General features: G+C 40.3%; 1 protein-coding gene across 1 annotated transcript in view; it reads left to right on the top strand.

The window, feature by feature from the left end:
- SHC4 (SHC adaptor protein 4) overlaps nt 1–16,802 on the top strand; it is a 32,502-nt gene extending 15,700 nt beyond the window's left edge. The window contains exons 3-12 of the mRNA XM_064668829.1: nt 1,094–1,157; nt 2,045–2,164; nt 3,794–3,847; nt 6,856–6,907; nt 7,854–7,980; nt 9,954–10,131; nt 11,490–11,550; nt 12,918–13,097; nt 14,576–14,829; nt 15,557–16,802. Coding sequence (XP_064524899.1) covers nt 1,094–1,157; nt 2,045–2,164; nt 3,794–3,847; nt 6,856–6,907; nt 7,854–7,980; nt 9,954–10,131; nt 11,490–11,550; nt 12,918–13,097; nt 14,576–14,829; nt 15,557–15,712 — 1,246 coding nt within the window. The 3' untranslated portion in view covers nt 15,713–16,802. The remainder of the gene's footprint in view (nt 1–1,093; nt 1,158–2,044; nt 2,165–3,793; nt 3,848–6,855; nt 6,908–7,853; nt 7,981–9,953; nt 10,132–11,489; nt 11,551–12,917; nt 13,098–14,575; nt 14,830–15,556) is intronic.
- Nucleotides 16,803–18,304: the final 1,502 nt, after the last annotated feature.

Raw genomic sequence — 18,304 nt, 5'->3', positions numbered from 1 at the left:
TGTGGGACCCAAAGCCCAAGAGGGTGACAGGCCCTGTGGCTCAGGGTCAGGACAGCTGGAGAGGTCAGGGGCTGTGGTTCAGACCAGGATGTTCAGGCAAAGTTAAGAAAACTTGCCAAGCACATTCCAGCCCAGGAAGGGGGCACCATTTTTCTGTTGACTCCAGAGCAATAAGTATCAGTCAGGAAAAGCCTGTCACTGCCAGCAAAAAGTTTTATTCCAGCTGCTGTGCTGACCTCAGTCAGGGCAGTCAGTGCTCTACTGCATGTCCAAACCAGTCACCTGCCTGAGCATAGACCAGAATTTGCTTTGTTCAAGTGTGGAAATGAGGCACAGCATGCCACTCTGCTATACTGTGTGTGATTTAGCTGCCTTCAATATAGACCAGTGAACACTGTAAGTGTTTTATGCCTTACCTTTCTGCTGCCCTAACTGAGAGGCACCTGTAGAGGATAATGGGTGGCTAGAAAGAATGTCTACTTTGGGAAACTCCTGACACAGATGGAAATACATGAACTGAGACCTCAGCTCCGAAAAAGAACTGGAAGAGTTGATTACACCTCCCCACTCAAGCCTCCACACTTTTTTCCTGGTGTTTTGTTTGTTTGTTTTTTTTTTGCAAGAAACCCCAAGTCCCAGAAAGGCAATTAGGGCCTCCAGCTGAGCTCCCTCAGCATGCACCTGCTGCACTAAAGAGGAAGGATTAAGCAGGGAGGAGCCCCTCCTGCCAAGCAAGAGACCTATCCACCATACTGAGAAAGAGGATTTGAAGGCATGAGGATGTTTGAGGTCTTGTGGTTAATTATGTTTGGGGGTTTTTTAAACAAACTTTCCTTAGGTGAATCTGATGTGTTTGTTGAAGAAAAAGAATCAGCCTAAGCCAGGCTGTTGAATCATTGTATTTTGTTAAATAGTTGTGGGGTTTTTTTAACAGTGGGAGGAAAGAAAAAAGAAAAACAACTGTGAAAGACCTTCCAGAAGATTTAAGCGTTTAGAAGTGGCTGATAACAATTAATTGCAGCGTTGCTGGCTCTGTTTCAGATGCTGAATGTGAAATGATCCAACAGCTTGTGCTGTGTTTTTTTATTTGCAGGGAAGCAATAAGCCGACTGTGTGAAGCGGTATCAGGTACAAATGGAGCTATAAAAAAGCGGAAGGTAAATACAATTTTAGCTGAACAATTAATTTGCTATATCTGTTTTTGGTAAGCTGGATACATGATTCCCAAACAGGCTTCAGTCCACACTGGATTCAGCACATATTCATCCCTCTGAACTCACTATATATAACATGAAAGCACTGGTAGCAGGGTGTTTAGCCTGCTTGGTTTGGGGCTTAGGCCATGCCCTACTTTATTTTCTTCAGGATTAATGCTTTGCCAGAGTTCCTGCTTCTACCAGCCCTTGCAGTGCTTGGTGCTTTACAGGTTTTAGGTTTTGGCTGGCAAATTACTGGAACTGGGTGGTTTTTTGGATTGCAAAAGGGAGCTGATTCACTGGAGGATCACCTGCTTCTTATTTATATATATAAAAAATTAAACACAACTAAAATGGCAGTGTTTAATGGGTTTTATTAAGTAACTGGGATTCAATGAGGGGCAACTTCAGTGGTTACTGTTGGGTCGTGTCCAGAGGAACTTATTGATTTCCTTCTGTAACTGTGGAGCTTGAGAGGAATGAACTTACTCCTGAAAAATGAATACAGGAGAGAATTTCTTGTTTTACACAGAAGCACTTCATTCTCAGGAAACAAAGAGTTCCGAAAGAAAATTACACATTCTGAATTACTGAGCCAGCTATAACATTTAGCTCACTGGGATTTTACTTTAAAATTTTTTCTCCCATTATTGACATAAAAACCATGCCTACCAGTACTGTATTCAGAGCTGATGTTTGTTAGAAGATCCATTTGCATTTGATCAAGCCATTATCCCTGCTCCATTGAAAGTCTCAATAAGATACTGTAAAAGCTGCTTGACTTCGATATGTTTCTGCCCCTGACAGACTTGCCTGAGAGCTTCTTTCTTTTGTTTCTTTGTTCACAGCCTCCAGTGAAGTTTCTGTCTTCTGTACTTGGCAAAAGTAACCTTCAGTTTTCTGGTGTGAATATAAAGCTGACCATTTCAACAAGCAGCCTCACTTTGATTAATGTTGACACTCAGCAGGTAGGATACATGTAATCAGTGTCCTTTTATCCATGCTACTGTTTTCTCCTCCTCAGTGGCTTCTGAAGGAAAGGCTGGGCCCTTCAAAGGGAAAGCAGCACCCTTTAGCAGACTTGTGCATGCCTAGTGAAGCTGAATTACATGATGCCTCTGAATTTAAAAATGAAAGCACTTTAGGGGAATTGGACATGCAGCACATGCCCTTTTTGTTTATGGTGGTCTGTTCCATGGGGGGATCCTTAAGCACTTGGCAAACTGTTTGTGTGTGTGTGTCTGCCTGCACAGTGCCTCAGTGCCTGACAAATAAGGCACCAGTTCTGACTGGACTTTCTGACTAGTCTTAAGGGGAAAAAAAAAAGGATATAAATATTAAGTGAGAGCTTGGCTTTGGTGTCATTCAAAGCTATTTTACAGCTGGGTAATATATATGTACAATCAATTACACTATGTAAAGTCTCTAGGCTTCATCGAGGTGTGTTCCTAAGAGCCTGGAACTGGGGTGTGCTCACTTCCTTCTTGGCAGATGTGATGAGGAACTTTGTCCTGCCCACCTAATTCCTGTTGGCTTCAGCTCCCAGAATGATCTTGCCTTGGGCCAGCAGCAGCTTTTGCTCCAAGCTGGAGCAGGGGAACATCAGAGAGGTAGTTTTGGCTCACTGGCTCTGAGGAGTCCCTGCACTGAGCTGATGCCACAGTGAGCATCAGGCAGCTCTTGGGGGTTTGTCTGTACCACAGAGGTCTCCTGTCCATTGGACATCCGTGCTAGGAGGGATTAGGGCTTATGGCACAAGGTTTCCTTTTGGGTACAGCAGGAAAGAGCTTCCCTACAGCAGGTGAAGCTCTGGGGTTTGGCAGCTAAAACGTGGCCCTTTTAACCTGTTCCTGTTTGTACCAGGACTAAAAGCCAGGTAGACAGATCTCTTTCCAAATACATTGATGTGCTGGTCATTGCACACACAGACATGCAGGGCACTGTCTTGAAATAGTTACTAGACCTTTTCAAATGGAAAATCCTATTTATTCTTATTCTAATCTTGTGCTGCTACCTAGCATATTTCATTGCGTTCACACCTAAATAATTTATTGCACTTGATTTTATAATAAAAAACTGTTTGTCTCCAGAGATGAGGTAGTGTTTGAAACCAAGAAGAATTGATGCTTGATCTAGCTTGTGAAATTTCTGCCAGGTAACAGTTTGGTGCTAATGGTGAGAGAGAATATGATCAGACTATCAATGGGCCTCTTTGTAAAAACACCACCATTATATACATCAAACATTTAAATAAAATTATTGGTAATTTTAAAATTAATTAATATCCCAAGACTTTGCAAGTGTCTGCAGTTACTCCCCCTTAAAAGTTTCATTCAGCTTCATCCTGACTAGGTTAGAAGTTGGTGATTGAATTAATTCTGAAAACTCTTTAAGGAAGGTTACTCAGGGAGCTAGACATTACTAAACATGAATGAGTAGTCTCAAAATTATTCCTATTTTTATCTCCTTCCTTCCCTTCATGTATTAATGGACTGAGTTGTCATGAACTTAATTGCTTGCTCTAGGAAGATATATGCTCTGCTGTTTCCTAAGGTGTGGCCTGTGATCATGTTTAACTAGTTTGTTATGCTTTTCAGATTATTGCCAACCATCATATGCAGTCCATCTCATTTGCTTCTGGAGGTGACCCAGTAAGTATTGATTCATAGGATACACTTCTGCAGGTATAATGAAATTATTATGAGAATAAAATAACTGCAAATAATTTGCTTCATCCCTTCCTACCACAAACACTAACAGAGTACACCACACTTCTGGATCCTGACCAGTAATACAAGAAAACTGAGGAACTGGGACTGAAAAAGAGCTCTGACTTGGGGATCTAAAAATAAGAACATTAACATAGGAATTGATCAGTACCGTGGTCCCTGTAATCCAATACCTGTCACAAAAGTGGTCAGCACTGGCACCTCTATACTTCCAGATGAATTTTGAGTCAAACAAGTCCTATGAGACAGATGTGGCATAACCACCTTCTTCCTTCAGATAGGGCTGTTCCTCCTGGTGTCATAGTTATGTAGTCATTAATGTTTTCAGGCAAGAGGTTTTCCATCCTCTTCCAAACTCTTTACTGCAATGACTGTAAGCAGGAAATGTCATCTATAAACAAACCCAGCCCTGCCAGTGTTCCAAATTTTACAGTCCATGTGGCATGAAACCAGTACTTTTTAAATCAGTTTTGAATTTTCTGCCCTTCAATTTTGTTAAATGTCTCCCTGTTCTTGTGTTATGAAACAGGGAAAAGTGAAGGCTCTTTGGGTCTTGCTCTTGATAACACTGTGATGGAAGCCAGATCCAACTTTGACTGGAAAATGACAGATCTGCCTCTTTGGATTTAGGAGCAGTCAGGAGAAAAGAGCTGGGAACTGGTGCTGTGTGGCTGGCAGCCCTTCTTTGGAAGGGCATGTGGGTGATGTAACTGGAGCTTTCTGGAGCTGGGCTGGAAAGTGTGGAGGAAGAATGTCTGCAGTCTCTGTGCTGTCAGTCCTGCACCCAGAAGGGAGATGCAGCACTGGCCTGGTGCCAAAGTACTACATCCTTAAAGATCCCATTTAAAGCTTAAGGCATTTTGAGAGTCTAAGAAGTTCAAATTTCACCTTGAGATGCCTGTGCTATCCTAATACACCATGCTGCACTATAGAGTCCTTGGACTTTGCAGACCCTTCCTGATATGGAGTTCCAAGTAGCTCCAAGTGCTGGCATGCTGTTGTACTGAGCATCACCATATTAATGTCCAGATAGTTAAACAATTTAAATATGTCCTTAAGGTGACTTGCTTTTGAAGTTTTTACCATGTCCCATATGCTGGTTGTCTGGTTTGTCTTTATGTAACATTTCCAGTTTGAAAAATTCAGGTATGTGTTTTCAGACCTCAGCTAAGCAGGTTGGATGAGTAATTCTCCAGGGCTTTTTTCCCTTTTTCAGTCTTTTTTATATTATGATCCTGCATTGGTCTTGTGCAGTGATCCCATCAGATGCCACAGGCTACACAGGGCTGGGTTTGGTAAGTAATTAATGGCAGGGCCACCAAGAGATGTGCTTGCACACAGATGTGCTGCAGGAAATGGGCTTGGTGGTGCAGCTGGTGACACTTCTTAATGGAAAGATATATAAAATAGAGGTCTTGCTCAGCAGTGGTAACTATAAATCTAGTGGCCCTTCACATAATGGGAAATTTTGGTGTCTTGTTCAGGTAATTTTTTCAAAATTCCCTTTACATTTAAAATGGGAGACAGTTTTCCCAGGACACGTCTATCCACCTGCCCCCGCACTCAGGGTCCAAGCACAGTTCAGTGTCGCCCTGTGCAGTTAAGGAGTAACACTATTCTGCCTGAAAATTAAGCCTATTCTGGCTTTATTTTAAAGCAAAGTCATCCAACCATGTGCATAAACACTACAAAGACATATAAATAGCAGGTACTGCTCCAGTTACGTTAGTTTCTGGTTGCTCTCTAGATCTCATTTATTTTAAAATATTTATGATCTTTAAGAAAAAACTTGAGAGGAAAAGGAAGGAAACTGAGTTCACTAGATGCATAAGAAATATTTAGCTTGCTTTGTTTTAATGACATTAACTTTGGAGATTTAAAAAGAATAATCTAGGACAAGTTCTGCTGGCCCCAAGACCTGCCTCTTGTGTCATTCATTGTGAATTATTAAATGATTGTTCTTGTGCATATTGCAAATGGGGCCTTGTTTCCTGCCAGCTGATTGCATCTTCCCTCAAGAGAGCTATGCCTTTAAGCTGTGAATTGCATTTTCCCCATCCCGCCTTAAAGATCCAAAATAACAAAATGCATGTTTAATAATTAAAAGAATGTTATTCATTACCTCACCAATTTTACTATAACACTGAATTATCAGGCCACTCTTTGCTTTTGTGGTATGACTAGAAATGTTGATTTTTCTATTCCAGTTCCCTTTTCAGTTTGCTTAGAAAAAGAGGATTATTTCAGTGCTGGCTGGAAGGAGAATCAGAAACAGACAACTGATTATACTGTGGTTGTCTGATTTCAGCAGCAGCTTTGAGATCCAGAGTAATTTAACCTGATCGTAGCCAGACTAAATTCGGGCAGCAGCAATTGAGATCAGATACCTATTTTATTCTGCAGCATTTTAAAGTTTAACTTTTCTCTAAGACTCCTTCAAAACTCAACCTTCATGCTACAAATTGGAAACATTACAGTATATTAGCACTGTCATTTACAGTATATTAGCACTGCTTTATACCTTCCAGTGATATTGATAAGGACTGTCCCAGCCAAAAGCTGATGAGTTACTCTGAGGGAGCAGTGGGAGAGAGCAGCACTGCCTGCTGATGAGGCACGAGTTGTGTTTCTACTCTGCTTGCAGAGCTGGAATTGAATACACAGTTTATTGAAGACCCAAAGAATGCCAAATGGTCTGGTGTGTTTTTTAGAAGGAAAAGATCATGGGACAATTGTTGTGTCCACAGCCACTAGAGTGTCACTGATGTTTGCCTTAGCTCACTCTGCCAGTACCTCTGGCGGTTTTTCCCTGAAGGAAGCACACATTTTAAAGCTAAAAATATATCTGTCTATACTCAATTGCTTTGATATGGTGGTAGAGTGGTTCATCATGATAATTTTCAATACATTTGTTGTCTTTTTTCCTATAGGATACAACAGACTATGTTGCATATGTAGCAAAAGATCCTGTTAATCAGAGAGGTATTGAAACAATTATCAAATTGTTATATGTGTTTATACAATTGCTTTATTTGTATGTAACAAGAAATTGTTTGACTGTTAAAACAAGAAAGCTACTGAACAGTTCAATATTCTGTACAATTTCTGTCTGTATGGATAGGGCTAATGGTATGTAGGCTGTAGCTTTAAATGTCATGTCCTTTGTGCAACAAAGTGAGAAGCTACAGGTCAGGCTAAAGCTGTACCAGATGCTGGCTCCATGCAGGGGTAGGAGTTTTCCCTGCTCTGGGACAACTTCCAGGTGAGGGAAGGGTAGTGAATGAGCCAGAGGTGTATATTTATATATATACTCAGGTGTACGAGACCTTCTTCCCTCTAGAGGCCAACCCAGGGGATAAAATCCCTTTCCATCACTTATTGTTTGTGGGCAGTACAAGAAAGACTGGAATTTGGCTGCTTCTTTCATGCCAGACAGTTCTCTGCCTGATGGCTGTGAAGCTGGTAGTGGCGACTCACAGAAAGGTGCTGTGGGTGGCTCATAAGATCAGGATGTTTTCTGGAGAGGCTGGGCTGGAGCCTTACAGTCTGGTCTGCCAGCCCTCAGCCCCAGGCTGCCAGAGCTGCCCATACTTGTGTTTTCATGGTGTTTCACATGAAAACTGCACATTGGTAGGGCTGGTTCTCTCCCCTGCTGCTCCTTACTGCAAGGCACAGGGAGAAAAGAAGATGCAGGAAGCATAAATGGAGAGTTTCTTTTATTGAGGTATATAAAAAAAAAAGATGATACTATGATTAATATATCTAGAGCAATTTCCTTAGCACGTGAACAATCTCAGTCTGTGTAATGTCCTAAAGCTATATACGTGCATATTTTCATGCCCATTCTTATTGCGATAAGCAATATAGCTTAAGAATTTTCTGTTATAAATTGCATTTAAAGTAATTAAAGTAAGGTGTCTCTTTGCAGCATGCCACATTCTGGAATGTCCCAATGGGATGGCACAGGAGGTGATAAACACCATAGGGCAGGCTTTTGAGCTCCGCTTCAGACAGTACCTGAAGAACCCATCCAGCCTGGTTACACCTAATGAAAGGTCAGCACATTCTCAGTCACTTAACTGGTGTTTTCCTTCTCTTTAGTACTTTTCAGAAAAATAATACATTACACAGAGTGGTTCATAAGTAAGATGCTTTGGATATGCTTTCTGGACATATGCTAATTGTAATATATGTCTGTATGTGCAGAGTATAATAGATTAAAATTAGCTTATTCCATTAAATCCATTGGTTTCTGTGACATCTCTATAGGTGCAAAACACAGAATGTAGCTGTACTGTTCCTTAGATAAAACAGCCTTGTCTTAAGTCATGCAAGTTGAACAAATGTTCAAATTACTCTGCCCAAGTAAGTTCAGCTCTATAAATAGCACACACACACACACACAGGCTGAGCTCAGTCCAGACCTGTGCCAAGTTTAAGTGTCCTGCAGCTGTAGAAAGTGTGGGGTGGGGAAAAAAGCCATTTTAATTCACCTTTCTGCTATTCTGCTCATGTCCTGGCAGTGGCCTCGGGTTTCACCTGGCATGACTTACATCAACCTCGTGTACTGAAATAAACACAGCCAGCACTTGGCATTTGGAAGTGTGGAGCCCTGTCCTCTGCACATTGCCCAAAATACAGGGCCTAGATTAATTTCTGGACCACAATTCACCATTTCAATTACCCTTTTTCCATTGCACTGGGGACACAATTCTTGCTCCAATTTATGGCTCTCCTCACAGGTTAGCCATGCCTATTTTTCTCAGGCGTCTTTTACTGTAACACCAAATTTGATTGCCTGCTACCTCCTGTGAGCAGGCAAAGCTGTAACACCATTTAACTGCATCCTGAGCACTGGAGCCCTGTGCAGGCAGTGTCCCTGGTACAGTGCCTCATGCAACACAGCAGAGCTGGTTTTATTACATAAGAGCAACTCCAGCTTATATTTATTTCAGTGTATATAATGGTTCTTGCCATTCCACTGCTAATACTGGTCTGTTTTCCCTGGGGCCAGTAACCAGCAGAAAAGCCTTTCCTATGAAACTCTGCTAGGTTATGCCACAAGTATCATAGGAGCAAGGAGAAATGGCAGAGGCTAATTAGATTTCCTCCTGGAGCATAACCTGCAGACAGCCCTCGGGCAGAGAAGTCGGATATTGCTGTGTGAATGAGTCACTCCCTTCCAAACTACTATGAATCACATAATCAAATACTTGCACTACATATCACATAATCAACTACTTGAACTTTCTCTCTTTCCTGCTCGAGGCCTTTTATCCAATTATACTCTTGTTAATCAGAAAAGTAAGATTTGAGATGAGTTTTTTTATTTTGGGACCGGAGACAGTACAGGAAGCACCTAGTTGCTTTGCAGTGTATCAGCTGTGCATTTAAACTGTCATCGTTCTGGTTTAGCTCAAGAAAAACATTGGGCACTCTCCTTCATGTCATTCAGTGTTTTCTTCAAGCTGAGACAGAACACTTATATTGATTATGGTTGTTAAATTCAGAGTACATTCCACTCAGGAAAACAACTTTTTTTTTTTTTGGTAGCAGTATTTGATGGGCTTGTCTGATTAAATGCCATGAGGTTTTAATTTCCTCTTGTAAGTCTGTCTGCCCCCCAGCAATCTCTTAGATTTATACAGTTCAGCCTATAAGCCAGAGGAATTAGTTTAATGGACAGAATTTTGAATACCTTAATGAACAATATATTGACACTCTTCTCTAAAAGCTTCAGTAGGTACCTCTTACATTTTCAAGTCAAAAAGGTATCTGGGCTTCCCAGTGCTAAGGAAATAATGGTACCTCCCTTTACCCCAAACTGAGATGACTCAATTTTCAATTCAGGAAGAAGTAACTGGAAAAATAAACAGCTCTGAAAGTTCAGGCCCAAAGCCCTTTACAGCTTCCATATGGCTGATCTGTGTATTGTGCAATGTGCAGACACTGGGGACATTTGCCTACACGAGAAAGCAATTGATTACATCAGTAGTTTTTTTCCCCCCCCTTTTTTTTTTTTTTTCAGTGAGGCAGCAAATACTAATGGATCAGCTGGGAATTCACAGGAGAGGCAGGATCACGAATATTACAACGAAATTCCAGGGAAGGAGCCTCCCACCGGTGGAGTGTTAGACATGAGAATGAAAGTGCAGACAGACCAAAGGGCTAAGTGTCCTATCCAGTACAAAAAGCAGTATTGCTCAGTAAGTACATCATCTTCTGGGATAAATATTCGTTGCCTATTATGGGAATGAATAATAAAATTATTATTCATTACTGTGGTGTTAAAGCATGGCATTAACATCAGAACCAGGTCCTGATTATCCTGGGAAAAGGTTTTTTAGGCTAGATTTAATGATGCTTAGTACATAATTGAATCCCAAAGCACTTTCTGAATATTAGCTGGTTTGTCCTTAGAGTACTTTTAGGAGACTAAGTAATATTCCCTTGTTCACTTGTTAGCTGTAAGAAGAAAATAGATACTGATTTAAATAGCTTGTCTGAGAGAACATCTGCAAAATCTTGGACCTCCTGGCTCCTGATTCTGTGATCTGATAAATATTTCATCCTTTCCATTATGCTCTACAACTTATACATACAACATCAACTGATTGCAATACATACACAACATTCATTACTCTTGGAGTGTTTCAAGAGGCTCTGTTAAATCAGCCACAAAAGATGCAGATATCTGTGGCTCTTGTCTGGGATAGTGGGGAATAAAAACCAATCAGGGAGTAAAAAAGAGCCAAGTTCAGACTGGCTGCACAGACTTTACAGCCTGCTGAGCGAATCCTTGGGAACACCATCCTTTCCCCATTCAGGAAAACAGGCACCACTGCTTTGTTCAGAGGGAGCACACTCATGTGCCTGCTGGAATCCAGTTGGTTCTGTCTAAAAATTTGCTGCTCCCAAGAGTTACTTGTATTTGGTGGCCACTGCTCCCAGGCTGCTCTGTGTTGCTGTGCTACTGCTCCCTCCATTTTTTGCTTGAACACCAACCATACTCTACATCTCGGCTGTGGGCCTGGTGGTCTCCACCTCCCCAGTTCTCTAATTCTAAAAGTGTTTTACTGTATTCTGAGTTTGCACCTGAAGCTTGCCAGTTGTTCCAAGGAGTTACCCTGTGGCATGTAAATGCAAATGCCTGTTTACCATGCAGCGTTACCTTGTGTTTTTCCCTTCAGTTCCCATTCCAAGACACCTTGGTGACCATTTCACTTTCAAACTGTGATACCTGTAGTTATTTCTCCTTGTTTTTATCACAAGGGACATTTATAAGGAAATCTGAACTTTCTTACATAGGAGTTATACTGTGTATACTAAACCTTGGATACATAACTGGGCAGTTAATGGTCTCTGTGAGGTTGGAGTCCAGACATGACACCCTGCAGGAAGAAAAGTATCAGCATGAAATATTATTTGAGGAGATGGGAATTTTTTGGTGAAGAAGATATGTTTAGTTACCAGTATGTTAACTAACTAGTGCTTGAATGTTTTAAAGTTGCCTGAGTTTTCTAAGGGACTGCTTTATGTGACTGTTTTTACAATTTTTCTACAGACAGGCAGCCCAACATTCATCAATATATATGAAAATTGTCCAGAAGAAAACAAAGCTGTGGGTATGTACTCTCTTTTCTTTCTCATGTATAAGCAGAATTAACCAAGGCAGGCTGCCTGAAAGAGCTGTCCCTTGGCTTTCGATACAATGGTGAAAAGTGTTCTATTTACTGGGTCATTTTTAGTTCCGTAGATGAAGGGCAGACAAAAAAGCCTTACAGCTTTTCTAAAGGCCACTAATCTATCTTCATGTCTGCTGGCAGTCTTATTTTACTTCTCATGATACTGTACAGTAGCTCTTTGTTTTTTTAATTCTCTTTCATACTCTTTGTTGTTTTATTCCCTTTTTTCATACCCTTTGAAAAAGGAAGATACTTCATTACATTTCAGTCTTTGAATATACCCCTTCCCCCTACAAATGCTCAGTGAAACCCAAATTATTAGTATCAGATTGTTGTTCCAACAGAGCCTGGTCCCTTGGCTTCAGCATCACTGACTTCTCAGTGTGACTGTGCCCTTCCCCTGCCTTAGGCAGCTTTGTGCCCAGGATCAATTTGCCTTTAGCAAAACCTGCTCTCAGGGATCCCAGGAGATCATCAGCCTCCATCTCTTTCTGGTCTTCCCTGGGCACAGCTGACGCCCTGAGCACATTTCCTCAGCTTATCTCTTTCCCTGCACAATGAGGTCCTTTTTGAATTCCCACCTGCACTGCTCTGAAGTGATCCATTACTCTGTCTGCAGGGGATACTTCACTTTCTTGTGTTATTTCCGATTCAAGGGAGGCAGAATCAAATGGTTTCTACAAAGAGAGGGTGAACAAATAAAAGAATGAATGAATAGATCTATGAATAAAACGTTTGCTGAAGAGCAAAAATATGCCTGCTATTTGGCAAGCTGCAGTGCTATTATTTTCATACCCTGCAGGGGATATTCTGTTCCTAGGCTTGAATCCTGACCTGACAGATGTGGCTTTGGCTCTCCAGAGCCACAAAGTGCCAGACCCCTCCATCTTTCCTGGTCCACCAGAATAGCAAGAGAGAGAATTGTTCAGCTTCCCACAAGCTCTTTTTGTGGTGCAGAGGGGAAGGAAAGGGTTTTGCAACAAACAACGTATATGGTTTGTGTCTCTGTAGAGTCATATATATTAATTTCTTTCCAATCAGTGTGGAGTTCACTGCTGACATCGATTGAAGCAGAACTGAATCAGTGCAGAAAACTTCATTCTAATTAATTTTGGATAGTGTACCTTGTGCCTTCTAGCCATAAGGAAAAACAGGTTCATCTGCCCATGTTTCTTTTCCTTCTGAATTACTTTAGTGGGATATAAAGAAATACATCATTCCTATTTCAGCTTTTACAGTTACTTAAACTTGAGATTAAAAAAAAAGAAAACCCAAGGAAATCTGTGCATACTTTATACCAATTGCAGGTAATTGTGATGAAAGATCACAGAAGACAAAAAAAGAGGCAACAGTATTGAAACCTGCCTACAAAACAGATCTCTTTGACGACCCTTGTTACATCAACACACAGTCCCTGCAGCCTGCAGCCTGCACAGCCCGTGGTACAGCAGCAGCACAGAGCCAGGGGAGCCCTCTGCGCCAGCCCAGTAGGTCCCACTGCAATACCATGTCTGTCTAAGCCCTGAAAATAAAGGGCCTTGTCATCTGTGTGCAGGGAGAAAGGCTGGGTTTTCCCATAAGAGATATGGAAAAGGCGGGGGGAAGAAATCTATCCTGCTTGTTTTGTTGTTTTTGCTTGTTAAATTCAAGAGGAAGGGGATTAAAGAGTAAAAATATCAACCGTAAACAAGCAGAGTAACCTTTCATCTTCTGTAGTCAATTGATGACAATATACAGAGTTCCACAAGTAATGATAAGCAAATCTTTAAGATGAAACAAAACCTTGGGACAGTGGCATGCCTCAAGGAGGAGGGTTCTCCTGTATGCTCAAGGTCTTAACCACTTGAAGGTGGAAGTGACCTCAGATGGCTTTGCTTCACAGGCAGCAGCATGCAAGGCAAGGTCAAAGTGGGATCATTGTGACTGTCTTTTCTCAGTTCTTCTATAAGTGACCATTGAATTTCATCCAATAATGTCTAAATCAAACTGTTTGATCAGTAGTATCTATTAAATGTGTGTCAAATTAAAACTTGATTTATGGACTCAAAGTGGTGGATATCCATTAAATAACTACATAGTTGCTACTGATTGTCCTCATTATTGAAAAGACTTTATTAGCTTTGCCTTTTATGGTTTCCCACTGAGTGTTTTCTCTGTCAGAGTTGGCTCCACATGAGAAAGTGGACAAAGGACTGGGCAGAACTACAATAAACGAAATCTGTGACCATTGAGACATTTCCAACCTGGGGCTGTATCATGCTCTAAAAGGAACTGCCTATATCCTGAGGAGCCTTAGGTTGCACAATTCCATTGAAGAAGTGGTATCCTCTTATTTTCCTCAGAAGAACCCTGCCTGTGAATCATTTGCAGTCTGACTGGCTATATCCCAAACCACCCAGTTTTTTTAGTACATTCAGAAATTGTTCGTTTTTTCACAGCAAATGCATCATGCTGTAATCCTTCCCTTCTGGCTATGTTGGCTATGTTCTCTTACATTCCTGCACAGAGCTGGAGCCACTCAACATGACTCTCCCAATGATCTGTGACAATCTCTTCAGAGCTCATTAAGGAAGAAGGAAAAACAAGATCTTAAAAAAAAAGCTAAAAAGCCAACAAAAATCTTGTTTTTACAGAGAAGATTTGACTTTTTAATACGCTCAAAGAAATATAAACCCCAAACAGTACAGCATCAGAAAAATTCCTGTTTTTATTCCCTGTTGCCTAGCGACCCAAGGTTTTGCCATCTAAGGTAGGGGAGGAGATGGTGTGATAATTCTACCTAATGCACTGCAGGGCTTTGAGCATTCATGTGTGCATATCCTTACAGTCTGTAAGGTTGGTTTGACCACAGCTTCAAGACTGAATCGTTTGAATTTTTAAAAAGCTATAAAAATACTGTCTTGCATCCTTTTAGGATGAAGTTCTAGGTGAGGTGTCCAACACATTTCCCTTCAATTCATTTCAGAGTTACCCGAAGCTATTCAGCAGAGTGCCACGAGCAACACAGCTGGTCTCTGTGTTCTGCCACAAATAAAGCAACAGCTAAAGAATGAAGATTGTTACCATGGCAAATTAAACAGGAAAGCAGCAGAGAGCCTCTTAGTCAATGACGGGGATTTTCTGGTGCGAGAGAGCACAACGTCACCTGGGCAGTTTGTCCTCAGTGGACTTCAGGGAGGGCAAGCAAAGCATCTGCTCTTGGTGGATCCTGAAGGCAAGGTATGAATATTTCATACACTGAAATTTCAATGCTGCTAAGGTATTTCAATCAAAATGCACGGATGCATTCCAGGAAGTGGAACTGATTTGATTCCATCCAGGTTAATTTAAATGTAGCCAGTGGCTTCAGGAGGTTTGAGAGTTCAATTCAAGAACTTATAAGCGCTGAAGTACCATGGAAATAGAAGTGAGGTACTTAAATAGTGTTGTTAGTCCAGATGATGATAATTAGTGTATACCCTTAACACAAATTTTGAGTTGATATTATATTGCTAGAAAAATAACCCTAACCTTAAATAATGAATTTCTGGATACAAAAAAGGTAGAGCTGGTTTGTTGTCACTTCAATTCTACTTGTTTCTGCTCAGGGCTGGAGGATGTCACTCTTGAGTGACATCTCTGAGGAGGGAGTAAATCAGAAAAGTAATCCTCAGTGGGATGTAGGAAAAAAAATATCCCTTCTGTGGAGAAAAAAGAAAAAGTTATTTAATTCCCCTTTGCAGCATCAGCCCAGTTCTACATACAGTCTCTTTAGCTCAGCCCTCTGCTTTTCATGTCACCTAATGGCGGGTCAAAGGACAGGTCTGAATTGCTGTCTGCAGCCAATGGTCCTGCTCCAGTGAGTTCAGTGGCTTAAATGCCTTTTGACTTTAATGTGCTAGGATCATGTCCAACTAGTTCTAAGCACAATCTAACCATAAATTTATTTTTTTGCTTTTTTCGTTAGGTGAGAACCAAAGACCATATATTTGATAGTGTGGGTCATCTTATTCAGTATCACATGGAAAATAATTTGCCAATCATCTCCTCTGGAAGTGAAGTGAGCTTGAAGCAGCCTGTGAGGAAAGAAAGTAATATGGGACACATGCAATATCACAAATAATCCCTTGGATCTCACAAATCCCAAAACAATTCATATCTGAAAACTGTACTGAGAACTTTCTATTATGAAGACAATTCAAAAAAATATAGACTGCACTTTCTGCTGCTGTTCCAGAAGAAACCCTTTGTGTGTGTATGTATGAATATATGTATATGTGTATATCTATGTAGATCTATAGAGATCAACAAGCATAGTTATATAGATACATATAATCTTAATCTTAACAAAATTACACCTTCCGAGTGCGAGATTGATTTGTGAGAAGGTATTTTAGACATGCACAAATGTCACTTTCAAGGTCATACTGAATCAGTAACTATTTAAAAGCACAATTAAAACTCTACATACAAAAGCTCACTTGAATGAACTGCTGGAACATTAGTATGTGCCTTTTAGCATAGAATTATTGGAAACCAATGTTATTTATAATGAATTAGTTTTGGGTGGTTAAACAACATGTCTAAGCTTTTAACTATTTGCCAAAAACAAGTACAATTTGAATATTACTAAAATGTCATCTTCTTTCAATAGACACTAACAATTTCATTTTGCTTGTAACAGCACTTTACTAGCAAGTAATGTTTGAAATGAATAGTGCTCACAATACAGAAAGATTGTCCAGTTTCTTAATCATTTTTTGTCACTGACTACTCAAAGATTTGAGATTATGAACACTTACAAAGTTGAAATTAATATATGTAACATAATTTTGGAATAGAACTTGTTAAAGGACAAGCATGCTAGATCCTAATATTTTTGTCTTGCATATGATTTTACTATTATTATCAATTAATACTGGAGACATCTTTTTAAAAGGTAGACTAAATATATTTTCATTGATTACATAGTTGTTTACAAACTAGAAAAGCTGAACAAAACTAATGATACATTTTGAAAGAAAACTCAAAATGTATTTGAAAGATGTTTGAACTTTGCATGTGTCCTTATTCAGTGTTCTTTCCAAAACAAGATACAGTTTTCCCCTCTCTTCACGTAGAGTCCATTTGTTCCTAAACATGGAAAAAGGTCTTTTAAAGGAAATCTATTAATTGTTTTGCCACAATAAATACTCTAAATATGAACAATCCTATGTTCAGAGTAAACAGTGATTTATTTTGCTTTCTGTTGAAGAAACAGTGATTTAATAAGTAACTGAAGAAAGGCAGGGGAGATTTGGGAAATGAACTGGTAGCCCAGGTGATGGCCTGAGAAAGTTGTGCCTTTAAGATAAACAATGTCCTCTGGCATGAGCAGAGATAATTCTCTCTGTCTCCCAGCCCACCAGCTCAGGTTCCTAAGGCAGACAATTGTTGTGGAGTTCAGCAATTGCTGGAAGATTTGACTATAAGAAATACATTCTGTTCTTTTGCCTGTGCTCATGTTAAGTGGGACACTGTAGTATGAGCTCTTTCCTCTGGAAAACAGGAGGAGAGGTCATATACAGATAAAATTATTGAAAACAAGCTTCCTTGAAGGGGAAAATATAATGTAAAGAGCCACACTTAGAGCTGACTAGGAAAGATCTTTATTCTTATCCTCAGCCAATAGCCATAAAATGCATTTCATTCCTTGATAATAACATGATTAGAATACTCAATTACATATACTGAAGAAATGAGAGGTTTTAAAACAGCAGTTCAATTCCCTGCTCATAATCTGGAATGTTTGATGCCTTCAGACAGGAAGCCCAAGCTTATGCCTCTTCTATCCTATGCAAGGTGTTCACAGGTGAAGGCCTCCAGCAGGAGCTCATGCTGGAGCTTTGTGCCCTGGCAAGGATGGCTGGGAAGAAACTGGGACTGGAATATTAAACCCCTGAGTAACAGCCTTTCCGTTCTCACGTCTTACCAGACTTCATAATGTGCTTGACATGACTTTATTGATCAAACAGTGAAGCAAAACCAGCTACTTCTCTGGCATGTCAAGGGGAGAGAAAGACCTGCATAGGGCTGGTTTGATATTTGCATCAAAGCTGAGGTTTGTGACAGGTCATAGAAGGAAGATGTGCTGAACTCCGTCTCTATTTTTAGTACAAATCCGAGTTACTCATGACCAGAATAAGAGCATTTGGAGTTATGATAGTATGAGATCAAAGTTGTTTGACTTTGCCAGTCAAGATGCTGACTCAGGGACTTTTTTCACTTCATCAGTTTTCACTTTACCAATGCACAAGAACATCCACAGCCAGTGTGTGATGTTTGGATCACAGGATGGTGCAGTCTGTGTCTCCCTCTTTGAATATCACTAGCTTAAAAAGTTAAAAAGACCCAAATCTCTGTTTTTATGCTCCTGAATCTTTTTTAAGTGTCTGAAGCAGAACTTTGAAGGAAAAGAAAGGAAAGGTAGGTAATTGGGTGCCACTGCAATAAACAAGTATCTCAAAATGTCTTGATGTGACAGAAAGCAAAGAATCCAACTAATTACAGATACAAATCAAACACAACACATCCATGCATTATAGACAATTGTTTCCTGGAATAAACTATATTCATTATCAGTTTTTTGTTTTTAACATTTATATGCCTTGAGTTATTAATGCTGTTTTTTTAATTCATGCTGCTCTGTGGAGCAGCCATCTCATGTAAAGTGCAC

This window comes from Pseudopipra pipra, chromosome 12 (assembly GCF_036250125.1).
Source record: "Pseudopipra pipra isolate bDixPip1 chromosome 12, bDixPip1.hap1, whole genome shotgun sequence".
NCBI lineage: Eukaryota > Metazoa > Chordata > Aves > Passeriformes > Pipridae > Pseudopipra > Pseudopipra pipra.
The sequence above is the reverse complement of the archived record's forward strand: the minus strand, read 5'-3'. Positions and strand labels throughout refer to the sequence as shown.